The sequence below is a fragment of the Homalodisca vitripennis genome, chromosome 5 (assembly GCF_021130785.1).
Source record: "Homalodisca vitripennis isolate AUS2020 chromosome 5, UT_GWSS_2.1, whole genome shotgun sequence".
In the NCBI taxonomy this organism is placed as follows: domain Eukaryota; kingdom Metazoa; phylum Arthropoda; class Insecta; order Hemiptera; family Cicadellidae; genus Homalodisca; species Homalodisca vitripennis.
This window is the reverse complement of record NC_060211.1, coordinates 116,640,676-116,668,243: the sequence shown is the minus strand read 5'-3', so window position 1 is coordinate 116,668,243 and position 27,568 is coordinate 116,640,676. Positions and strand designations below refer to the sequence as shown.

Below are 27,568 nucleotides of genomic sequence, written 5' to 3'. Positions count from 1 at the left end.
TTGTATATTTTCAATCTCAATGGAAGGTTGCCTAAATCGTATTTGTGCCTAAACCAGGAGAACCTCCTAGTGTAGTTGCATCATATAAAGTTTTCAATATTCTACATATACTTTCCAAACGGTTTGAACACTTTCTTTAAGCATTTACTATCAATAGCAATTGAAAAAATACTATCCTGAATCAACAGTTTGTTATGTTTTCTTTTATATTTTATGTAAGTTTAGCGCCAGACAAATGCGTTCAACAACTGAAGAAGTGTATAAGTAGGTAAATGCAATAAACTATAAAGCAAGACTTATAGCTACATAGGTTTCGTTCCGTTGTATTTTTTATGTTAGTCAAGCTTTTGAAGTCTGACTTCAGTGGCTGTTGTTTAATACCAAAGTACTTTTTCCTCTTGTCTATTATAATATTATACAATCTTACATACAAAACAGACATATTAAGATCAACACGTTTATATCGTTTAGCTTGTAGGGTATAACATGGTGAATCAGTCTTTAATCATAACAACAATTTGTTTTCACTGCAGGTAATGATCATTAACAACGGCGTTAAATATAGCTTCTGTTTAAAAAGTTGTGCAAAGTGCATTGCAACCGCTACGACGACAGTACCACCATCTAGCTTACAACTTCAACTAATAATATCAGACAACGGTTGTCAGCCGATATTATCAAATGCGATCACACATCGGTTTCGGCCGACAACTGTTGTCTTATCGCAACCTTTTCAAAACAACTGTTTCACGGTATTTTATGTATTTTTATTCCAGTCATACGTAAGGTCGACATTGTCAGCTGGTCAAGTATAAATAAATAACTACTGTGAAGAAAATAATTGGGAAACTTGGCTGTCATTCAATTGGCTAATACGTTGTTTTTATTAGTACTTCGTATATTTGTTCAGAGTTGCTCATAGTTTGCGTGTTTATCCTTGTAAACTGCAGTGGAATAGTGGAAGTGGAAAGAGATTGACGTATTGCCTTCTGGAATTTGGTCAGAGCCCATAGGTTAAAGTCTTGTTGACTCCTCTTTATTCTTCCTGATTGTTGCGTTACGTGTGTCCAAATAGTATATATTTTTTGTAGCAAACTAAAATAGGCATTTGATTAATTAAAGACAGGTGATCTTATTCTTTTCACTGTAGTAATATTTTAAATATTTGCAATGTTTCGTTCATCGTTATTATACGTCATCCGTCAACAAGTTAAAGTAGAGCAGTATTTCAGATTCCAACAAATAACCAGGTAAACAATCAATATAGCGTAATATTAATTTAGAAATTTATTAAGAAGCTAATATAATTTTAGTTTATGAATTTATTCAATCAGTTAGACTAAAACTGGGGCCTATGGCCTGTATAACTCATGGAGGTAAGAAAGAGAAGATATAACTAGGATATCAATATAAAAAAAATTCAGGAAAGCTAGGCTACATTTTGCTTACTTAATATGCCCTCATGAAAAGTACATTTTGTCATAAGTTCCCACTTCTCCCCCTTGTGATAACTTCCCACATCACCCTGAAAGGATGACTGTGTCAAAAACTTTACTAAATCACTCATAAATTAGTTTTTTAACCCTTGAACAGCAGGTTGTTACAACTCCCTCCTTTAAAAAATGCCATTTCTACCATATGGGGGTAGACTTTAATAAGCAGCCTAGGTACACTCGTTATTCAATTTCTAGGGTAGGGTACGATAAGCGGACCCGGTTTTTTTATATTGAAGAATGTAATCATCAATACCTAATATTCGCATCTCAAATCTTAGACTATCAATTGATATAAAAGTATCTATAGTCCTCAATAACAATCATATGTTTTAAATTAAAATATGAATTTAATATTTACAGTGATCAAAAAAGTTATTATAACAAAAATTAGGAAAACTGAAGACGACCATATTTACTCCTCTCACAGTTACAGTTGTTTCTTTCCCACAAATTTCACATAATGGGTTATTTGGTACGAGTCCTACGTGTTGAAGCCACGAAAAACATGTCTTCTCATCTTTCAAAGCGATGTTGTGTAATTTTCTAAAATTGACTGCCATTCTTAATAATCAAATGTTACTTATGTAAAATTGAAATATTACCTTACATGTATTATTTGAAAGTGTTTACAGATGTTGATATAGATTATTTAAGTTAATTGTTCAAAATAATTAATTAGTATCGATTGATTATATCGATGGTTATGATTGAGTAATATCGTTTGCCAATTTCGATATAAAAAACCGGGTCCGCTTATCGTACCCTACCCAATTGCTATTATCGAATGATTCGATTGTTTTTATCGGAAGGAATAATTTGATATTACAATTTATTTACCTTAGTACATGATTTCAACTTATTAGTTACAGTAATTTTAATGTAATCAATATACAGCAAGAAGTAACTAATATTTTTAGACTTCGAAAATGGCGATGGATATGAGGAAAATTTGTGAGATATTTCTCACAAGTGATGAAATTTGTTTAAGTGGTTTGCTTTAACGTGTGGGTTTGGCTCCTGGTAACAGATGGAGAGAATTCTTTCCTATTTTTCACAAAACTGGATATCAAGCTGGGCAAGTTATAATTATTGTAAGATTTCTTTGATATCTAAGTCAAGGCCGTAGTTGGTTTTGTTGTTTTGTAATGTTATTGTTATATTTATGTTTTTAAAATTGTAATGTTTGAGATTCTTCCTGTTATGGTAATGTACAGTATTATAACTGATGAGAGCAACATGCTCATGTGTATCAAATTTCCATTGTTTTAGGACATCAGAAATTTAAAAACAAAATAGTTCATGGTTCTTTTAACGTTGCAGTCACATATAAACGCCTATGGATGGTTGATCTTCATAAAAATGGTTTTGTGTTCTAATTAGATCAGAAGATACATGTGTGTTAAATTTTACTTTTCTAGCAGTAGGCTACGAAAAGTTGGAAAAACAAACATATAGCAGCTCTTCTAGAATTTAAACCCCATTTCAAATCCCTATCCGGGTGGATGATCTTCATAAGACAAATGTGTGTTATGACTTTTTCAAAGTCTTCTTCCAGTCATTATAATCTTGTGGTCTAAAGTGTTCCATTTCCATATTAGCGTTTGTATTGATGCCCCGATCGAGAAAATATGTATTTAGGTAGGTACGTACATAGTTTGGAAACGTCTTCAGTCATAAAGCATCTACTTTCAGCCATTGTAATCTGCTTCCAGTTTAAATTATTTGTGGTGCTATAGTAGCGTTTGTTGTGTTCTAATGATCAAGAAAGTAAATACATATGTAAGTCTGAAAAGTCTACTTCAGTCAAAAAGCTATTATAACCTACTTCCTGTCTAAGGTATTTTAGGTTTCATAGTAGCATTTGCTTTGTTGTGCTGATCAGTAAAAATATACACTTATGTAGGTCTGAAAAATTTTCTGTAAAGTTCTTATAACTATTGATACATTTAATTACCATACAGTTTCCAGTGATATACTAAGCTACCCCAAAAAACTCAAGTGTAAAACTTAAAATACCAAACCAGTGATATGCTGACAGCAAGTCTGGAACGGAATATATTCATCGTCACGATTTCCTGCTGTACCTCAACACATTCTACTTTACTGGCAATATACATTGGCTGTGCCTAAAAGGGTGAATGGAATAGGGCAGCTACTGGTTTAGCTAATATAGAACACTGTAGGTAGTAAATAGTGGAAAGGCCTTATAAATTTATGGATTGTCCTCTCTCCAAGAAAAAAAAACTGGTATTGGAAGGTTTGATGGTAGCTACACCTTAGTTAATACTTAAAATATTATTTATTCTAATTAATCATGTAGGCCTAATTTAATTTGTTGTAAATATTGGAAACTAATTAATATTGATTCTTTTTAATACCATTTATGTTACTATTTATTCATTAACTTAGTTTTTAATAACAAAAAATACATGTTTTATAACAAATTCATTATAATGTGCTTCCCTTTTAGCAATGATTATGACTTTTTTCACGATCTTTACGGATATTTATGCTGTGTCTAATTGCATTAGTACTTGGTAATTCTCACACTGCTTCGGTGAAAAAAATGCTTACTACAATGTTATTCAGGGTGAGTTGGGTGGGAGAGGAGGAGTTAGCACACGGGGGAAAAGATGGGACTATTGAGAAAATATATTTCAGAGGATTGGTACCCTGAAAAAATTCAAGTTTCCTGAAATTTGTTTATACAAATAAGTTGAATGATGATAGAAATATGCTTTTTTCTGATCTTTTTTAATTAATTAGGTACAAATCACAGAATAGTAATTTTATCATAACGTTTACAAAATGATATTGAAGTTACATGTGATTTATATTTCAAATTATATAATCAATTAAACTAATTGTTAAAAAATTAATTTGGCATCAATTATTAAATTACACAATGTTGCAATTGTTAATGCGCTTCTTAAAGAAAATGACTCATTATAGAATTATAACACATTAGGGCAGATGTTGTCCTACAGGAATCATATAGTATTTTTGTTGTTACTATAATCAGCTGTGTGTGTGTGTTTATAGACAAAAAAAAGGAAAGAAACCATTCAAATTATACACATTTTTTTCTCTCATTTTAGGAATCTTGCAACACCATCTCTTGCTACTAAACAAACTCAGGAAAAAGTCAAAGAAAAGGAAAAAGCAACCGGAGCAAAAGAATCTCAATCTTTTGTAATGAACTTGTTCAGGGGAACATTACAAGCCTCTCAGGTTTTTCCGTATCCTGATGTTTTAACAGATGAACAAAATGATACGCTCAAGATGCTGGTTGATCCTGTGACAAAGTTTTTTGAGGTTTGTATCCAAATCTGTATATACTTAATAGTAAGGTGAAGTGGAGTAATTTCAACTCTTAAGCCAAATGTAAACATATTATGCTCAAAAACACATTAACCCTTTAACCGCCTTGTTCCTGGATTCGCAGCGACACCCGAGCGCCAGGCTTAGTTACATACTAAGACACCCAGCATTGATTATTTTTTTCCATGTTTATGAGTTGTTATATAACATGTTAAACACGTTATTTAAAATTTAATTAATAGAATAAACAATTAACAATGTTTATACACATCTCAAATAATGTTAATTTGGCAAATAATTACAACATATTACCACATTCACACAACTGTCTACACACAATATAAAGCATGTGGCGTCCCAAGTAGTTTGAGTAATGTCCACAGTTGCGACCACCAACTGGATAGCTATCTGCTAGACATTTGTAACATAATGGAAAACCAAATAACACAATATAACAGCTGATAATATGCAAACTAGTATACTCGGACATGGCACTGCCTTACGTTACTGTACAAAGTTTTATGTTTGTAAGTTTACAAATACAGAAGATATTAGACCGTTTCAAGACTTTTCAGCATCCCTGTATAAATAAATCAAGCAAGTTTCACAATTCATATGTTTTACCGAAGTCTCGTCTCCTGTAATGATTCGATCGAGCAGTGAGTCACCATCTTTTTCGTAAGTGTCCAAAAATGTTATTTTCATCGGTCTCAATGCTTAGCCTTCCACTTTGTTTGGCCAATCCATCATGCACATTAGCTTGGCCATTTTTAAACCTAATGCACCACTGACAGTACACCTTCATTAATTACATAGTTTCCATAGACTTAACAGAATTGGCGATAAATCTCAATTAGGTTATTGTGCTTAGCCAACAAAAACCGTATTACCAACTGCACTTCTCAAGTTGTGGGATTTTCAATTGCGTTGCACATTTTAAACTGCTATTGTAAAATAACAAGGAGTGACAGTAACCTCTCACTAGCATGGGTGGATAGCCACTGAATGGAGAAACCCTCTGACATCAAAATAGCCACGATAGCCCTACCCCTAGCGGCTACAGAACGAAATGTTATCTACTTTCTGGATAGCCCTTGTAGATAAATGTCAGGGTGGTAGAGATCGAGTTTTTATTTAGAGATTCGAGTGAGTAAAGTTATTGAGTGGCTGTCTTACCACTGATACTACTCGACACAACTGTCATTGACTCATGCAGTTATCTGCTTTAGACAAAATGACTCTTGTGAACTAACTAGCATGTCTGCTTGCACTGGTACTTAAGTAATGTAAATCAAGCTCTTAAGGGCGGAAATGATTAATTCTGGCTCTATTCCTGCTATTTGAATGATAAACATGTATCCGTCCAGGCATCCTAATGAGATTATGAGATGAAATTGATTATGATATTAAAATAATATACAGTCTTAAGGAAGTCCTTTCTGAGGTGCAGTGACACCGAACATAATATATATAGAAAATAATAATATCTCAGGCATGACACACTTATAGATAACATCTTAATTGGTTACCACAATTTATCATTTAAACTCTTAACATCTCTTCATAAAAAAACTTGATAATAATACCCCAAAATCCAGAATACTTTTGATATACTATACTAAAAAGATCTTTATTAAAAAAATTCCCATTAATTAACCACAATTTGTGTAGTACCTTTTGCAGTGTTGTTATACTTCACATTTTAAATATTTGTTTAAAACATTTTGTAATCAAACCCCAAAGTAAGTTTGTTAAAAATAATACATCTGCAAATTTAAATGTAGATGATCTTTTATGATAGTCACAGACAAATTGGAGCATTGAACATTTTTACAGACAATGTTGTAGATGAAGACCCTGCGGTGAGCGTGCTAATTTTATATAGCAGTTAGTAATATTATTATGTTGTTTCAGAAAGTTATTATCCAATTTGGAATGTAAAGGAAACAGGATTTTTCCGGACATTTGCCATTGTTCAGTGAAACAATAAATCAGTAACACTAAATCAGTTTTGAGATCTGCAATCTGATCTCTTCTTCAGGTATAACTAACCTAATACATAATTACAAACTAGATTAAAATAAACAAATCATACCAAAGAGTTGTGGCACGCCTAAGTCAGGAATCACAACCACCATGTTGTTTGTCAACTTCACTAAATCTAAAAACATGCACTTAATAAAAAACTATACATATCTCTAATCATTAAACTGAACTACAGAATACAGGTCATAATACGTCTGCATTCGTCTATCAAGCACCTACGACTGACCAGAAGGCACTAGCCAATGGCAATCGTCACAGTAGACAAAAAACAAGATGGCGGAAATAAAAAATGGAAGGGGGACAGGAATGGGCCCTTTTGTTATTATTGGTTCATGCTAGATGAACTTCTTAAAACCATATTGTGACTCTGCATAGGTTTATTACAAATATCTGATCCGTTTGATACTTTTGGTTTTCTTTTTAGTTCATTTTTTAGAATTGGCAACCAAAGTGGCCTAATCTCGATTGATGGTTGACTGATTGGTTGGTCTGCCAATTTAATATATGTTGCCTCAATTAATTTACTTTTGAAGAAATGTGGTTTATGATGTACTAGCTGTTTCCCGCGGCTTCGCACGCGTCTCTTAAGCTTTGCCCGTATATTTCTTTGCCTTCAAATAGTGTTTGGATATTTTAATATACGTAACTACTGTGTTGTAATTGCAGTTTATAATGTGCAGGCGCTTTGATAACTTTTATATCTTGCAGTACAGCCTGGTGGTTAGTTACATCAATGGGCATTGCGTATAAACCTTCTACATAGAAAAATACAAATTTTCATAGTGATCGGTCCAATAGTTTCTGAGTCTATAAAGGACAAACACACAAACATTCATTTTTATATATTATGATTGCAGAAACAGTTTAAACAAAATTTGTCGTTTCTCTTAAGCTTATTCTATGCTTTAAAACTATAAGTGTAAAGAAATTTATATATAAATATATTTTTTGTCGCATTATATATGTTTACAAAGAACAGCTGATTAAAAATTTGAAAAGACTCTTTCACTTAATAACATATGTTTGCTGCAATGCATTTCTTACGGGTATTTCTGTAACCAGTGGGGCGGAATCCTGAATCGGGAAAGGGATAAAAAGTATCCTATAACCTTCTACAGATCAAGACGAACAAATTTAAAAAAAAATTAGGCGAATCCGTCCAGCCGTTTGTGAGTGATGCTGTTACACACGAACAGTTTCATTTTTATATATATAGATTATGTTGGCTTCATCCCAATTCATATGATGGTCTTCGGACCAACAATGGTGTGCAATTTTTTACTTTTCTGTGAGACCCTTTCTTGGGTTTTCTTGGTGCTCTTTTATCCTTACGTTTAGTGGTCTTTTTTATTAAGTGCATGTTTTTAGAGTTAGTGAAATTGACAAACAACATGGTGGTTGTGATTCCTGACTTAGGCATGCCACAACGTTTTGGTATGATTTGTTTATTTTAACCTAGCTTGTAATTATGTATTAGGTTAGTTATACCTGAAGAAGAGATCCGATTGCAGATCTCGAAACGTAGTGATACTGATTTATTGTTTCACTGAACGATGGCAAATGTCCGGAAAAATCCTGTTTCCTTCACAGTCCTTCCATCGTCAAAAATAGCCTTCAAACAAAGCATTATGGAATGTTCATAAAAAAATATAAGAAAGACAAAAAAATCTTGATTTATCTACTTATATTATGACTACTCGTAACGGTAAAATAATAAACAAACAACAATCACAATGCTTCCAGTTCAATCAACTAACTTGCCATACCTATTTTACAGTAACTTTAAAAATAAATTGTATTTCTTATAAATTATGTTTTCTTATTAAATTTATGTTTATCAGGATGGATGGTTGTAAAATAACAATGTCTTGATGGTAAATAATGTTGAGATGAACATGTCCGAAGTGGATAACTTTCTCCAGTAAGGTTGAAGTATTTCGAGTAGTAAATTGTTTTATTAATGTTTTGCTATAGGGTGAACCAGATAGTCATAACACCTGCCTGTGTAATTCTAAGATCTAAGATTATATTATTCAATGTTACAGGAACAAAACGATCCAGCTAAAAATGATGCCATGGAAACTGTGGATCCAGCAACACTGGAAGGATTGTGGGAGTTGGGAGCTTTTGCATTGCAAGTACCAACTGACTTAGGAGGACTCGGACTGAGTAACACACAGTACGCCAGACTGGTGGAGATTGTTGGAGCTAACGACCTGGGTGTTGGTATCACCCTAGGGGCTCACCAATCTATAGGATTTAAGGTACTTGATTATATGCAATTGGTTAAGGATACATGCTTTTGTACAAATTACTTTAAAAAGTGCCTTTCATAAGTTTATAACATTATAATACACTATATCAATACTTTAAGATGATGAATTTGTTAAATTATCCATAAAAAATTCATCAGACATAAATTTATTACAATTTTAGAAACACAAAAATGCAATATTTCTCCAGGTGTTCCTCTGACTTCTTTCGAAATGTGTTAATATTTTTAAGACTATATTTATTTTCATTTTATAACATCAGTTTAGTAGACTTTCATAAAAATACTGAACTTTGTGTGGTGTCTGATAAACTTTTTAAAGGTAAGGTGATTATCGGAATTTCACATTCAGGAAGTTGTGTATCTAATTTACAAAGTCAATATTTTAATAATTTCTTTGACTTTTTTTACACAAACAGTGAAATGGTTCTTTCGGCTAGCTTCTTTTCTCATTAGGTTGGTTGTTAGCACACAATCCTAACCCCATCACCTCGTTAAATTCCACTTTTAATTCTGACTAACCAAATTTGTTTTATATATTGGATAGATGATAATACCTATTTTAAAAGGTTTTTTTTGTATAAAGTAATTTCTGTTTAGTAGCATGTTATAAATTCAATTTTGGTTTGTAGGGAATATTACTGTTTGGTACTCCAGAACAAAAAAGCAAGTATTTGCCAAGAGTTTCAACAGGAAAAGAGTTTGCAGCTTTTTGTTTGACAGAACCTTCGTCAGGAAGCGATGCAGGCTCCATCAGGTTTGATCACAACTTGTTATCTTGTTAGAGTATTCTAATTGATGATTAATATTAACTCTAGAAATTTTAGTTAATATCGCAATACAAAAATCATAAGTTATCATTTTTATAACCAAATTTTTCTGGTTGGCATAAGCCTAATGTGTACCTTTGTGTGTGTATATACGAGGGCTACCCAGTAAGTAGATTACGTTTCGCTCTGGAGCGGAACTATCACAGCCATTTTGATGTCAGGGCTGTCGATCATTTTGTTTTATAATAGCAGTTTAAAATGTGTGATGCAACTGAAAATCCCACGAGTTGTGAAGTGTGATTAGAAATACGGTTTTTGTTGGCTAAACACGATAAACCAATTGAGATTTATTGCCAATTCTGTGAAATGGGAATGATGTGATTACTGTAGGTGGAGTGTGTCATTTGTGCGTTATGTTTAACAATGGCTGAACTAATATGATTGATGACAAACAAAGTGGACTGCCAAGCATTGTCACTGATGAAACTTTTTCCAAAATTGATGAGAACATTACAGAAGACCGCTGATTCACGATAACAGAACTCTCACTTAGTTTTCCTCAAATTGCAAGAAGTTTGTTTTAAGAAATTGTTACGCAGAAGTTACCATAAATTTGGTGCAAGATGAATATCGAAAATCTTAACAGAAACATACAAAAATCAGTGTATGGCTGCTTCATTGACATTTTTGGACACTTAAGAAAAATATGGTGACTCCCTTCTTGATCGAATCATTACATGAGACGAGACTAGGATAAAACATGTGAATTGTGAAATCAAATTCACATCTATGGAGTGAGGGCTCACACACACTCCCCCAAATAAAATGCAAAAAATGCATGCAATAATTGTCAGCACGGAAGATTATGGCAACATTTTTGGGACAGGTTGATTTCTCTGTTGATTCTTAGAATGTGGCACAACCATAAATTCTGTGAGGTATTGTGAAATCTTGCAAAAGTTGAGAAAAGCAATACAAAACAAGTGCAGAGGAAGGTTAAGTTAAAAACAAACGTTTTTGTACGACAATGCCCTACCACACACAGCAAATCGGACTCAAGAAGTCCTGGATGCTATTAAGTGGGAGGTGTTTTCACATCCACCTTACAGTCTGGACCTTGCACCCAGTGTGTACAACTTGTTTCCAGCAATGAAGACCTGACTTGAGACTCAGCGCTTTGATGACAACGTGGAACTGTGGGAGGGTGTGACTACCTGGTTTAAGTCTCAAATGGTAAAATCTTATATCATTGGAATTTCAAAACTAGTTCACGGCCATGATAAGTGCCTAAATTTGTATAGTAACTATGTTGAAAAATAGTATTTTAGTGTCACTTTCAAACGTATATAATACGATTTTTTTCTTGTTCTTTGTTTTTTTATTATATTAAAACATAATCTACTTTCTGGATAGCCCTCGTATACATGTTTATACACATATTTTTATTTTTATGATGAATTTTGAACACTTAAAAGTTGTAAGTTGTTGAAGATTCATAACTATATCACCTTTAATAGAACTCAATCTATTTGAATTTGTTTGTAAAACCAGCCAAACCAGAAAAAAATAAAAATTCCTAGGTTCTAAAATGCCATTAAAAATTAGCATGCTAATGGGTGATTTTGTAAATGGTGTTTTTTTTAATTTTTAAAGGACAAGAGCAGTTTTGTCTCCTGATGGGAAACATTTTATCCTGAATGGAAGTAAAATCTGGATTAGTAATGGAGGGCTTGCAGAGATAATGACAGTCTTTGCACAAACATCCGTGAAAGATGAGAAAACAGGTAATTTTATCTTTAAAATTTGATTTTTTTATAATAAATATTGCTTAGTTACCATACATATTTGCATACATAGTAATAAAAATTCATGTGTTAGCAAAATAAAAAAAAAAATTGAAGTACATACCATTTATAGAAGTGAAGTAACTTATTATTATCTGAAAGTTACATTAAGTTATTAGTAGTTAGGTTAGTAGCTATTAGTAGTTACATAGGGGTTAAAAAACATTTAAAGTTATAAAACGTCAATATTTTTAATGTTTCATGACATGGAGCTCAAGTTGTATTTTTTTTTTTTTTTTTATTTATTAAACAGTTGTTTTACTAGTCTTGGCCTCACCAAGTTCAACAAAACTTGCCGGCGAGGTCCACTTGAAAAAGTATGTAGAATACATTGATACAAATATTTAAATTTTAACTTTCTTTTAATTTATTAAACTATAAACTCAAATTTGGCGGTTTAGGGCAGGCACTAGCTTAGATATCTTGGTATGTTTGGTAAATTGATTCATCGAAACAGTACATTAAAAAAGATAAAACTTAATAATAATAGTTAAAATTAAAAGCATATTTGAGTCCCTAAAAATTCCAATTCATCTTCCCCTCAGCAACGACGAATGGCAACCCTGTCATCAGGAAATCTGACAACGCCGGCTACCGGAATTTCCAAATCTGAATCTCTAAACAAATAAACAAATAAAACCTGCCCTCAGTCAAATTCCAATACGTTTCTAGATTGGACAGTGCGGTACTCAATCCACTACTCGCTTTAACATGACTGAGGAGGTACGGGAATTCCGGCGCGCGGTACAGTGTGAGTGCTCCCCTTGTAGTGTTTACGGTGTTGGAGTTTAATGTGCGTCAGTTATAGTGTGTGTGTCAGTGCTTGTGTGTGTTTAAATCATCCAATGATATGATATTAGGATTAATAATAAACCTGTAATAATAAATGTTGATGGTTGTCTATTATGACCATTAACTTACTAAGGGTTAATTCTGCTGAACTGGAGTCCAGAGTAAAAGGTATTTTGTACTGAATCTGAATGTTATTTCAAAGTAAAAAAAAAATCAAACTACTGTATGATCATTTTTTTCACCAAGATGGTAATTTACTGCTTTAAAAACAGTCATGTTAATTTTAAAATGCAAATGTTTTGTTGACATTAGTAACCATTAACCAGTAACTAATAAACATTAAAGGTCCTTTTTTCTGTCAATTGTTATTACAGAATATGCAGTGTTGTAAGTGTTATTGCAGAGTTTTTAATATTATAATACATACAAATCCATGCCAAATATAATCGCTTTTCGCAATTCGCTTCAAGGTTCTGTACTGTATGACGATAACACATGGGGGTGGTGACTTCTGAGGTCGTAGTAATAAATACTCAAATTGCAAAGTTTACTCATAAGTTCAATTTAATTTATTAAAACTTACAAGCACCACTTTTAGATGGTAAATGAAATGTATGTATTGCCACGTTGCTACCAATTAGAATATAAGAACTAAAAAAGTATATTTTCTAGGTGGGCCTAAAATATCCAATGTTCTATGGAATTATGCCTACGATGTTTTACTTTAAAAAACAATAAGACTTCACTTCCCTTCGCAATATGTAGACTCACAACCCGGGTGTCGGCGTCTTGGCACGAGACATTGAAGCTGTAGTCTAAGAACGGTTATTTCTAGAAGAGGAGTAGAAGTTGGGAAAGTGGTAGCCATCTACTCAAACAACACGTGAGATACATCAACTACGTGATTTACGTGAACTCGCCTAAAACAAATTCGCGACGGTATTAGCCATTTAATGATACAAATTACTTATTATAACAACGTGTTCACCATGGATGGGCTAATTTAATAATACGAAAAGATAACTTTTATTAACGGACAAAGCGCGCGAGGTCTGCTCGGTCACATAGTTGGCTGCTACAAAGGGTTAGAAGAAAATATTCATACGCGTGCCAATTAGGTAGTTACTCCGCCCAATAATTTAGTTCCGGAACATTGGATAAAAATAATATTAAATTATACTGGCTGACTAGGTTGTGAATTTTACATTATATGAAATTTAATTAACCAATTAACGGTACAGTTCTATTTCTTTTAATTCCAACAAAGACTTCTTGGAACTCTAGATTTCTTGATTCTTGCCTATAATTTTCTGTTGGGTGTTAGCATCTCAGACTAAAATGTGTTCAACATTTTCATAATTCGGGCTGGGAAATGTCTGTGTTGGAAGGCTGATAAACTGACTTCTGTGCTCCTCTTAGTTGAGTTGTCAGGCCATATCAATATTTTGCAGGTCTAATAAAAGATATTCTTTTTTGCCTTTGGTCAAAGTTAAATGATTACCAATGACTGGATTTTATTTTATGGCTTGTTATTTTTACCTTTGTATTTAATTATTTTATCTTGCATCTTGATGACTGAGCTGAGAATGTCAGTCTTGTGTTGTTGTCTGCTTGATGTTTTGTTGGATACCTCTATCAAGTTTAACAATGTGAGGTGACAGCATACATTTCAAGAGTACATGACAAGACTATGAGTGGAGTTCGACAGTGTTTGAAGTGGCAGACAGTTTGAGGCCGCACGTTTATCATGAGAGCCAATCCATGTAACAGATTTCTTTGGTCAAATTTTAATATTATCATTGTGACAACTCCCAATTAAACTTAGTGATATGAGGTCAGACTTGTAACTGAGGAAAATATAAATAATCTTGTACATAGGCTATTTAATGTTGATTGGAATTTATCTATAATGGAAATAATGTTGAAGATACTTTTGACTCTTTTATGAAGTTTGTATGCTATTTCTTGAATGAAAATTGCTCTATTGTAAATAAAGACACAAGCAACAGAAATGGTTAACATTTAAAGGGTTGATGTACTTCTTGGTTAGAGAAGGCTATCATTTACTTTGAAAGATAATTATATTTATATAAAATGTAATGCTCCATATAAGAAATGTATTAGGCAAGGTAAGCTTAATTATAATGAATCTATCTATAATCAGTAAAGCTTCGAACAAATAATAACAAACTGTGTGGAAAATAATTACAGGTTATAGATAGGAGTAAAGATAGTTGTTTGGTTACGTCCTCAGTCCAAATTAGCTAAAGCCCATTTTGTTAGTGTTGGTGATTCTCTTTTAAATGATTTTGATAACCATAATTATTTTCCCTATAGACATAGCCATAGTACTTTAGTAAATAATGTTACTGCTTTGAAATGTAATGTTTGCAAGAGATTATGTTGGTATTCTGTATCTGAAACTGAATTTTAAATGTCATACTGAATTTTAAATCTTATGTTAGTCAATATTACTGTGTTTTCAACTAAGTTGATAAAGGAAACTTGAATTTGTATTTATTGACATCTTTAACATACTTAATAAATATGATTTTTTCCCTAGATGTTTATAGGTTATCAGGTTTTTGCCAGTTCATAAGTAAAATTTTGATGCGCTATCCAACTTTAGACTCTTAGCTTTAGTAACAATTATATCTAAGATTGTTGATATATACATATGAAAAAGAAAACAGTTGTATTCTTACTTTTCAGGTAATTACCTTTTTTCCATTGCATAGTTTGGTTTCATCACCAAAAAATCAACAATTGATGCAGTTTTAATAGTTGCAAATAATATTCTTGATATTTTTCAAAACAACTCAAGTTTAATTCTTACAATGCTTAAAGCTTTTGATCTAATTGTTAATGAAATGTTAATTGATAAGCTACAATGTATGGAATAGCTGATGTTGAGCTACAACTTCTTAGCTCTTTCATTAAAAACTGTAAGCAAGTTGTAATAGGAGGCCAGGTGTCCCATATATATACATATATATTAGGCTATTGCCATCTATACAAATTTGATTAATGTATATATATATATATTTATATATATATATATATATATATATATATATATATATATATATATATATATATATATATAGGGTGTCGCACGAGTAACCCAACAAACTTCTCAGGTGGTTTCCTCTCATCAAAATAATGAAAAAAGTTATAAACATATGTCCGGAAACGTTTTGTTAGCAAGCTACGGCTAGCAAAAGATTTTGCCCAATTTTCTAGGAAAGGACGGAAATGAAGCGAAACTGATGTTTTTATGGCATAAAGATAGTTTTTAAATGTATTGGATTTTTTTATGTTAAATTAACTGAAAAATGTATTAAAAACCGTCCCAGACCTGTAAGACCATCCATTGTGAGATAATGAACCCACTTCTTAATAAAACTAAAAAAAACCAAACAACTTCAAGAATTCCTAGCTAAGTACAATACTACTAGAATAGAACTTTCTCCAACAAGAATCACACCACACTCTGAAACCTTAATAGATTTTGTTTGTTGAAACTTACAACCCATTCTTATATCAGTGAACGTAATAAACACCTGCATATGTAACCATACAGACCAAATCTGCTCTATACTGTTAGACCAATCCATAAAATCAATGCAAGCTGAAGAAAAAAGACACTGCATTCAATGAAATATAAGAGCTCTTAAAATGTGGGGAAATCAGTTTTGAAGTCTATGTACTAAAGAGGCTAAAATGCATATTTGACTGCCTTGAAACACTAAAAACTGCCTATTTTTCTCTAATTGAAACACATATTCGTTATAGTCTCATAATCTGTGGCGACTCCATTAACAAAACATCCAAAGAGTGCTTGTCCAGCAGAAGAGGAGAACCATAACAAACTTGGGGCCTTTAGACTGTGAGGCATTTACAGAATTGAAAATCCTTACAGAAGTTTCGCTATACTTATTGGAAACAATCCTTTGTGTATCGGGAGTCTCTGTGCACCTGAAAAATCTTTGACAGAGAGTAAATTAAAAGGGCCGAAAGTAAATGGTTTTAAGTTGAAATTGGTTTTTTTTATATATATTTTCTTGATCGGAGCACAAGTCAAACTCAAATATCGCATTTGAAATACTTGACAGAGAAAATTAATCTAAACAGATGGAAATTTACACCTATTTACCAAATTAGGTTTTCGAGAATTATATGTATATAATTTGGTACTTACTGGTACGTAAGTATAATTCATACAACAAAACCTAAAATAGAACCAGTCCAAATTATATTTACGTTTTGAATCTCAACCATGGATACTGACATAATATGTACCTGATATATCTACTTATGTTGGACAAAATTGTAGGGTTTTAATCATATTACGTCATTAATGCTTTCACTAAGAATGCTATGGTCCTCTATTATGAAAATTGGTAACTGCTACTTATTAATAAAAATTGAAACATTTTAGATTATATTGGAATGGGGCATGAAAATTGGTTATTTCCTTAAACTGCGCTTATGTTTTTTTTAAAGAGTTGAACTTAAGATTACAGTTTTATTGAATGTGGTATTAAATTGAAGTTACTTTCTTCACAAATGTAAAATGCATTTTTGTTTTGAAAAGATAGGAGACTGCAAAATTGTGACACAATATGAGTAATGTTTTAAATATAATTGAACAGTCCTCTTATATACACTAAAATGGGTTATAAAATTAAAGTCATATTCCTCTTTAATCCTAAAAATCCGTTGTTTTATAAATGTAAAAATTAATCGTTAACAGAGTCCAAATTACAAAAATATTCTAATGGACAAATCAGTTTAAAATGAACCATCACAATTTAGTGGTAGTGATGGGGCGTGACATATTCACAGACATATTGCAACACATTGGCTGCAGGTTAATTCTGAAATGTATATTTCTCTGGAGCCAGATATTATTAGTGTATAGCAGAATTGCGTAGAATTTATATTTATTGAGATCAAGGTTTTGAATATGTTTACTTTAATCTCATCTCAGGAAGTTGTAAACACATTAAATTACAAAATATGACAGGACAACTTGCTGTTACCACGTATTCACATAATTATCATCGAAGCAATATATATCGACAATATTCATATAATATCGACATCATTTTGCTAAAGGACTGGCTACATACAAAGTTAAAGATAGGCTCTAAAGACCTTGTTATTCAAAGGATAAAATTATGATCTCATTATTTCTGTATATCAAAATAAAGTGCAGTTAAAAAAATAGAATCAGTATGTAATAGTTAGTAATGTATTAAGTTTGGTCATGTTTTTTCCCATTAACACTTTTCTTTATAATAATTTTTATTGTAATAAATTGTTCTGTACTTTTTAAATTGGTTTGACTAATTTGCATTTGTTGGTTTCAAAAACAGGGAAAGAGGTTGATAAAGTAACAGCATTTATCGTTGAGCGCAGTTTTGGTGGAGTCACAAATGGTCCACCAGAAAAAAAGATGGGAATTAAAGCTTCTAATACAGCTGAAGTATACTATGAAGATGTTAAAGTTCCGGTTGAAAATGTTCTGGGAGGAGTTGGCCAAGGTTTTAAGGTAAAGTATTGGTGAAATGAAATATAAAATATATCAATTAAAATTAGAATAATGATTCTGATTTTAAGTCTGACATTTTAATATTGATTATTAATAGACAATGTACAAATAATTTAAGCCAGAATGTTTCAGAATAACTAAATTTTTGTACCTTGTTGTATCAGCGATACATCCTCCTTTACGTATATAAGCGAGTTCATTGCATATTGGCCTTGAACCATTAATATCCTGAGGTGTTTGTAAATAGACCTACAATGCTCCAGATGGTCTGACAATGTAATGATGTAATGCAGTGCCTTCTTTTGGAGAATAAGTATCTTGCTGCATGCTGATGCACGGTCCTAGAGCAGAATACCATAGGCTAAGTGGGTGTGAAAGTGCGAGGTACACTGTTACCAATTACGTACCGCTCTGGTACCACATATCTCAGATTTCTCAGCAAGAAGATAACCTTGGAGAGTTTTGTGCAGACTTTGTCTATGTGGTAATTTCAATTTAACTTCAGGTCCAGCCAGAAACCGAGTAAGAACAGCTTCATTTCAGTCCTCTAATACCTCTCCATTTTTTAGAGTTCAGAATAGCAGTTTTCTTTTTCTTAATTTAATTTGAGTTTGATTGTGGTGAACCATCTTTTGGCATCTGCTAAGAAGTCTTTGGTTTCCTGAAGCACTGAGTGTATCAACTTTCCTCTAGACAGAAGAGTAGTGTCATCTGCAGCACTGCCCTGCCTTCTAGTCTTAAGTCATTCACTAGAATGAAGAAGAGCAAAGGTCCCAGGATGGAGCCTTGTAGCACTCCATGCATGACTTCTCTACTCCCTGAAGTAGCCCCACCAAGTGATAACCTCTGTAACTGGAAATGGGTTTGTGAACTGTAAATACACTCAAACAATAAATACTTCATAGGAAAATATTTTGTTTAAAACTCTAGGCTGGGAAAAATTGGCCCAGTGAACCAGCATTATTTGAAAGGAAACAAGCTATGCTTTTCATTTAGCAGTAACATTTAAACAGAGGTTGCTTTTGTTGTTTCAGGTTGCTATGAATATACTTAACAATGGAAGATTTGGAATGGCTGCTGCATTGGCAGGCACAATGAAGGCGGTCACCAAGAAGGCAGTAGATCATGCTACGAATCGAGTACAATTCGGTCGCCGCATAGACTCTTTTGGTGCTATCCAAGAGAAGTTGGCTCGCATGGCAATGTTGCATTATGTCACAGAGAGTGTGGCTTATATGCTTAGTGGCAACATGGACTCAGGATCTATTGACTACCATCTCGAGGCAGCAATATCAAAGGTATATTATTTATAAATACATTATAATCTGTCATAACTGGCAGTGTGATATCTGATCCTGTGATATCCAGTCTGATGACAAACGATAAAATGTTTTGTAAGTGTAAGCTTTGCAAGCAAGGAGTGCCACATGGACAAGCTTAATCCTGTTCTCCCACATGGTGAATAAAAGAACACAAAACAATAATTGACCATTAGTTGAAATTAGCTGCTTTGGTTGCCGATTCTAAAAAATTAACAACAAATGAAAGCTAAAAAAATCAAACAGATTAGAGAATTTTAATGAACCAATGTCTAGTCACAGTATAGTTTTGAGAAATTCATCTAGAATGAACCAATAATAAAAAAGGCTCACACCTATTTCCTGATTTGGGGCTATCTTGTTTCTGCGGTGACAATCACCATTTATTATTCGCCTCTGGTCAGTTGTCAGTGGCTGGTTTTTCACTGCAGACCTATTGTGACTTGTATGTTTTAGATCAGTTTTGATAATTAGTGTTTGTTTTCATTAAATTCACTTTTATGGATAGTGTGCTTTAGGTTAACACACGTTTGTTGTGATTCCTGACTTATGCGTATCACAATGCGGTATGATTTGTTTATTTTAACCTAGATTGTAGTAGTGTTAGGTTAATTATCTACTTGAGAATCTACTCCACTCATATTGTAAATTTGAAATGTTGGTGTTACTGATTACTTGTATCAGTGAACAATAGCAAATGTTCTAAGTAAATCCTGTTTCCTTCACAATCCTTCCATCATCAACAATTGACTTAAAACAATACAAATCTGCTGTATACTCTGCTAATCTAGACATGTCTGTTGAGTGATTTCTGATGTTGTATTTAAATTAGTTCAGTTAAATTTTATAGCTCCACTGAATATGAAGTGGGTGGAATAGGAAGTTTGTAGAGCTATACCAAACTAAACTACGGATGACGTATTGTGACCTGTATTCCGTAGTTTAGTTTTAATGATTAGTGTTTTGTATAGTTTTGTATTAAGTGCATGTCTTTAGTGTTAGTGAAGTTGACATCAACATGTAGGTTGTGATTCCTGACTTAGGCGTGCCACAACGCTTTAGTAAGATTTGTTTATTTTAACCTAGTTTGTAATTATGTATTAGGTTAGTTCTTTACCTGAAGAAGAGATCAGATTGCAGATCTCGAAACGTAGTGTTACTGTTTTCTTGTTTCACTGAACGATGGCAAATGTCCGAAAAAATCCTGTTATACATTATTGTACGTTTTCTAAACTTAATTTAGGCTCAGTTTTCCACAACAGGGCAAATAAACTGCTGAGTAACTCGACTAATGTAAACCAGGCTTTATTATTTTTGACAAATTCGATATTATAAACAACGCAATAGAGGACTACTGTAAGTGTACAAAACAGGATGATAAGATTGTCTGGAGAAGGTTACAAATAAATTAATAAACTATTTCAGGTGTTTGCATCAGAAGCAGCATGGCATGTCACAGATGAGGCAATTCAAATACTTGGAGGTATGGGTTTTATGAAGGATTGTGGCCTTGAACGTGTCATGAGGGATCTCAGAATATTCAGGATATTTGAAGGAACTAATGACATTCTGCGGCTTTTTGTTGCTCTTACAGGTAATACTATATTTTTTATGAATTTTTAAGAATACTAGCAGTTGCTTATTGATATTCTCTAGCAATTTCAATAAGCTCACTCAGTTTTCTTAAGGCTATATACTTAACACATCACATTTTGTCTATGAGTAATTAAGTCTCAAGATTTTCTGCAAAACTAGAAAATAAGAGGACAATCTGTTTTCTTCTTAAAGTTCATCTCTAGTTTGAACGTGGCACAGATGATTTATTTTTTACTTAGCAGTGCAAAATAAAATGTCAGCTATTTTATACTGTATTTAAAGTTTTTTTTGTATATAGACAGTAAAAAATATAAATGAGGATCTTGTAATCATATGTTTAATACAATTTATCTTCATCTAAAGCTGTAATATTAAATTAAACTGTCATCTTTGGTTCTTGTGTTATTTCAATAAATCAGTAACTGATGGGAAAGTATACTAACATGTAGAATATGGCTGACTACTCTATATACTTATAAATGCCTACTGCGTAGTTTTCACTGCAATCAATCGTAAATAAAAGTCAACAGGTTTTTTCTGATCAGGTCTGTCTTTTTGAAAAACTCTTACCTCTGTATAACTTTAGAAACAAGGGTGACAACTTAAAATTTCCTTAAAGAAACAAGTTTAGGAATGTACTGTAACATTAACTGGATGATTCTAGGTATCCAATATGCTGGAAGCCACTTGCGTGAGCTGCAGATCGCTTTCAAGCATCCAGCCACTCACCTAACCTTGATTCTGGAGGAGGTCACTAAGAGAGGCTTGCGCTCTGTGGGTCTGGGCTCTGTGCCTGCCATCGAGCACTATGTTGATCCTCAGCTCAAGCCACAAGCCAACATGATTGCCAAGGTAATTTTTTTGTAGCGGTTTATTTAACAATATTAATCCAAAACATATTTGTTACACATTGTTGTGTATCTTGTTTCACATATTGCTAATCCTGGAATGTAACAATTTCTTAAACTGTAGAGGATGAACTATGAAATATTTATATTCATGTATGTATTGAATTTGCAGAATATTCTTATGTTTGGAGAATCAGTTGAAACATTATTAATGAAACATGGCCGGCGCATCGTAGACGAACAGTTTCTACTAAACCGACTGGCAAGTGCTGCTATTGATATTTACACAATGGCAGTTGTCCTATCTCGAGCTACCAAGTCTCTCACTCAAGGATTGTCATCCAGTCAACACGAACTGCTTATGACTCAAGTCTGGTGTACCGAGGTAAGTCTGAAACATTCATTAGTTGCAGAATATGTATCAGTCTTGTCTTATGCAATCTTGTTAAAACAAATATAACTAGGGGACTTCCTGTCTAGTGTTAACCTCATAATAGTCACTTCACTTTGCTAAAAAGATTGTGACCATTGAAAGATGTTGGTAAAACAAGTTACATTGGAATATTAAACAAAGTTTATCAATGACAATGTATTCCCAAATAATTAGCTGTAATATTCAACAAAGTCTGTTGCTGTTCGATTAAAGATTGATTCCATTTTATTTAGGGCAAATGAGATCCTGTCAACAAATTAATCATTACAATAATAATGAAAGAATATTTAACTCTTTACCTCAGGATCTTAACGAGTGGGGTATAAGTGAAACAATATTATATAATGATGTAACATTATTATTTGTATAAATAAGGAAATATAAATATCTATAGTTTACTACTTTCTAAACAAATATTAATTCAAAAATGTATGGACACACAATAATAATACACACATAATGTAGCTGAGGTGGGAGGATTGATTCAATATGAATGTTGAGTTGATCCCCATTTCATCTTCCACTTAGTGCAGCGTACGAAATCTGACACTGTCACAAGACTTGACTCCTGGAAGAATCTGGAGTCTACATCCGTCTGAAGAAATACAAAAAAGCCGACAATGAAGACGTTCAAAGCGAACTCGTTGCATTTTTTCGACATCAGATGGGTACAAACCAGACAGAAATCTCATGTAGCTTAACACGTTCAAGCCCAGCCCTTTTTCCGGGTATAGCACCCGGAATCCCAAACTTATTTTTTTAGCTTATTGTATTCGTGTAGCATTACAAATATGGAATATAATCACTAAAAGAAAAAAAAAACGTGTTTTTGGTGTATCAAATGCTTTGACACCACCGTGGCGTCATCGGTACTAATGGTGTTGCCACGTGTTATACTGACCAAATATTTCCGTTTAAATTCTTGATACAATACATACAGGCTTTTATATTATAATAACTCTGATAAATAACATAATTTTTGTAGATTAAATTATACTTTTTGCGTAAAAAGTACTATGATGCCACCGTGACGTCATCGGTACTAATGGTTTTGACTTGCATCATACTTACCAAATAGTTGTGGCTTGAAACTTGTGATAATATGTACTGGCTTTTATTTACTAACAATATCAATAAATATCACAATTTTTATAGGTAAAACATTATTTTACATTAAAAGTTTATGATGCCAAAGTGGCATCATAAAAGTTATGAAAGTAATACCTGAAAGAGATTTAGGATTGGCAGTAAAACGTATAATTATTAGGAAATATTTTAAGTACGCAGAATACATTGCGAAAAACATAACTATAAACATAAACATAACTACTGTTTGGTGACTGAAATCAATCAAATACCTTACAATAACAGATTATTGAGATGAATGAAAGGCGCATTGCTACATTCACTGTTTTGTAATAACTCTAATTCTAAAAACACACAATTGGAATATATTGAATACTTGAATATGTTATATACTGCTATTTAGAAGAAGTTCACGTATTCGTTCACGTCACACTGTGAAACTGCACAAAACAAGCTCCCAAGCACAGACCAGGCTGTCCCGGACATTTGGTACAGTAGAAGATCGTGTCTTTCCTCTTCCCTTTTCGTAGACACAAACAGCATCTCTTTTGTAGGGTCCTTCCACTAGGAGCAGCAGGCATCTTAGATGCAAAATGAATTCCTGGAGTTGGTTGGATGTCTACTCTCATTTCTCGATTTGAAGAGACATAATCAGATGGTAGTAGTCGTTCAACCACACACAAGCGATAGTCATACAGAGACAGACGCTGTAATCCAGAATGGCTCTTGAACATCATGCACGAATTCACCACCATCATTTCAATGATGTGAATGCCAAGTTTTTTGTACCATCGTGTGGTTTTTCGTGTGACGGGGTAATAAGCCAGCATCTGATCTTGACGATCAACTCCTTTCATGTACTTGTTGTGTTCAACTATAGCTGTGGGTTTCATTGTAGTTTCACCTCGTTTATTCTTACACTCTTCCATGTCAAGAACATGCATGCTCTGTTGAAATAAAACGTACATCTCTTTTGTCATGCCATTTACCAATTAATTGCAACTCCATCAGCGTAGTAGCATGTTACCTCCCCACGTGCGAGCTTGGTCTCTACAACCTCGGAAGGTGTATTTTTGCATTTAGCTCTGAGGGTTCCTGTAGTGTAGGTTTTCCAGTCAAGTAGCTCTTTAGACAAGTCAAAGCTATTATAATAATTGTCCATGTATACCGCATGACCTAAGTCAAGCTTATCTTGCATAAGATGCAAGACCACAGTTTTTGAATGACCGACACCTCCAAGGTCAAAATCATTGACTCCGGCATACACAGCAAAGTTGATGACAAGTCCATTTGGTTCTGTCAGTACATATAGCTTTATACCATATTTATGTCTTTTGTTCTTGATGTACTGGTGGAAAATTAGTCTTCACCGCCACAACACCATAGACTCATCAATGCACAATTCCCGCCCTGGTTCATAAATTGCTTTCATAGTGTTGTTAAAGTGATCTTACAACACGTGATCTACAACCGGCCTAATTTTGTAAAGTCGGTCATCTGGTACTGGCTCTTCACCAAACGGATTGCTAGCAAAATGCAAGCATTGCATAATAAGCAAAAACCTATTTTGGCTCATATACTGCTTGAAACATGGAGTGTTGTAAAGCCTATGAGTCTTCCAATAGTCTCTCATTCTAGGGCACTGAAGAGCACCCATATGTAACAATAGGCCCAAAAATATTTTTGCTTCCTCCTGGTCAACATCGCTCCAAAGTTTTATTGAAGAGTGAGGTCTTTGATCGGTAGTTGCCATTATGTACTGAACTTGAGCATTTATTTCAGTTGTAAGCAAGTCAAGAAACTCGTCATTTGTAAAAAGTCTAAAAAAATCTAAAGGTTCTGCATTATGTTGCATTTGTATTTTTAGTGCTTGTTTAGAAACATAATCAAAGTTTTTCATTGAGGAATTATCATTAGTCCACTGAACAGCAGGGACAACCATGCGCCTAGTACGCCTTTGTGCAGTATTTTGTGGGCTTGGTAAATCATGTGGCTGTGAAGCAGCAAACTGTTGTTCTATATCATTTAGCTGTGTTGGGGGGGGGGGTTACACTGAGTAACCCGGAAGTAGAGGCAACAGTACTCACAGACGTAGTAGACTTAGTTTGCAGCGACGGTGACCTAGAAGAATCAGACCCGCCGGCGTTGTCTGGCAGTGGTGTTGAAGAACGAAATTGATCGTCGGGAAAGTCAATGTCAAAATCACTCACAATGTCTTTCGTCTTCAGTACTCTCCGAGCTTAGGCTACCATTCATTATACTATTCAATGTATCGTCAGAAATGGTTTTCCTAGTAGATAGTATAGACAGTGAAGGGTCCATGGTTACAGAAAACGTAAACTATTCACTTCACTAATAATAATACACAACCAAGTAAGAATTACGTTTCATAACCTCAAACTCACTCATCTCCCGAATAGCAACAGTGAAAGTGAGAAAACAGCGGGAAGCCGAGACAGCAAAAATAATATAAACATGTGAGAAACTGGTGGGAATCGCGTCTGACTAGAAATTAGCTGTTACTCAAGTTGTAAACATTATAAAAATTAATCAATACTTTGAAGACTGATTCCTGGAAACCAAGGTCGATTTGGTATTCTTCGACATCTAAATAAACATCTAATATAGCGAGAATGACGATTGTTTAATAATTAGTAATTCATTCGGCTGCTTAAAAATACCCCTGTACTTGATGCCACCGTGGCGTCGTCGGTACTGATGGTGTGACATACACACGACGCCACCAATATTGAACGTGTTAAGTGTCTGTGATGTCGAACAACAGTTGAACCAATGCCATTATTCAACTACAGTTGAACCATTGCCATTATTTTACATTGTGTTTGCGTAAATTACCTATTCATTATTTTTCAATGTACTTTTTTATTATGAGTAAATATTTATGTTGATTACTTCAATATTTTAATTCATCTCAGTTTAATTTAATAATTTAGTTAAATTAAATTAAAATTTAATCAGAATATTTCATTATTTATTCGTACATTATAATGAAATTTCGTAATAATTTATTAATTCATTCCTGTAGATCAATACCAAATAATTTGTCATCACACTTCATACAGTGCTTTTACTTCAGGGGCCATAAGGTTTTATGACACCTAAAAATAGCATAGATTCCAGTTCTTGAAACATAGTGTTCTGTTTTTGTAACATGTAGCAATGGTAAATTAAAAGTGCTTTCACATTATAAATATAACATAAACTGCCTTAAGATACTGGCATAAATTATTTTTTAGTTTCATAATTTCTTTTTAAATCACCTCCATAATCTGCAATAAATAATTACTTAGGGATCTTCCTGAAGTACCAGCTGTAGTAAAATGTCCTTAGTTTTTTCCCATAAGAACAATGTTATATACAAAATTGTGTACTGCATTGTTTAAATACTGAAAAAATTCAGTGCAAGTGCACACCGATCATAGTGTATAGAGGTGGAATTCAAAAGGAGCTTACTTATACAAAATTTCATATTTTGATCTTTGTCATATCCTTAAGTTTTGAAAATTCAACTCTGGTTGCCTTGATTTTTTTATTACTTATTATGTTTTATTTTTTATAGGCATCTCAGAGGATTTCTCAGAATCTTGGTGCTCTGACCTCATCTGTGCACAAAGACAACTTTACGAAGCTAGCTGCCATAGCAAAGAACATCAGTGAAAATGGAGGATTCCTTCAGAAAAATCCTCTTGGATATTAAATATTAAGATGCGAAAATGTCTTGTTCTAAAATTTGCTATTGGAGCATTGTTCAAATCATCCAAGCAGCACAACCAATCATAATTTGTTATGGTTTACATTTTAAAACATAACCGCTGGTGCCGATCCTGTGTAAATAATATTGTCATGATTAAAACATTTTATCTCATATACTATGTATAGCAGACATTTACCTCATTAAGATATTGTATATTTTTAATGTTTTGTTGCGTAATAAATATATTCTTTTAATATTTGTCTCTTTTTACTTCACCTTCAATAATACAAATTCAAGACAAATTGAAAGATTTAACCAAATGGATAAATGGTGACAAATCTCATGATATCTTTCCATTTTTTTTTTCAAAAGCAAATGAGAGTTCATACATAATACAAGGTAGATTATGCATTGTAATCATAGTCAGTAATGAAATGCCTAAAAAACCACCCTACGTAATCGTGACAAGCTGG

General features: G+C 33.2%; 1 protein-coding gene across 1 annotated transcript; it reads left to right on the top strand.

Annotated features, from left to right (window-relative positions):
• Positions 1–793: 793 nt before the first annotated feature.
• Positions 794–27,351, top strand: LOC124362786 (very long-chain specific acyl-CoA dehydrogenase, mitochondrial). The gene is made up of 11 exons (XM_046817573.1): positions 794–1,250; positions 4,595–4,811; positions 8,909–9,127; positions 9,768–9,892; positions 11,559–11,689; positions 17,923–18,098; positions 19,133–19,396; positions 20,843–21,011; positions 21,678–21,865; positions 22,034–22,246; positions 26,961–27,351. Exons 1-11 carry the CDS (start codon positions 1,171–1,173, stop codon positions 27,096–27,098), a joined length of 1,920 nt encoding a protein of 639 aa, XP_046673529.1. The 5' UTR covers positions 794–1,170; the 3' UTR covers positions 27,099–27,351.
• The last annotated feature ends 217 nt before the right edge of the window (positions 27,352–27,568 follow it).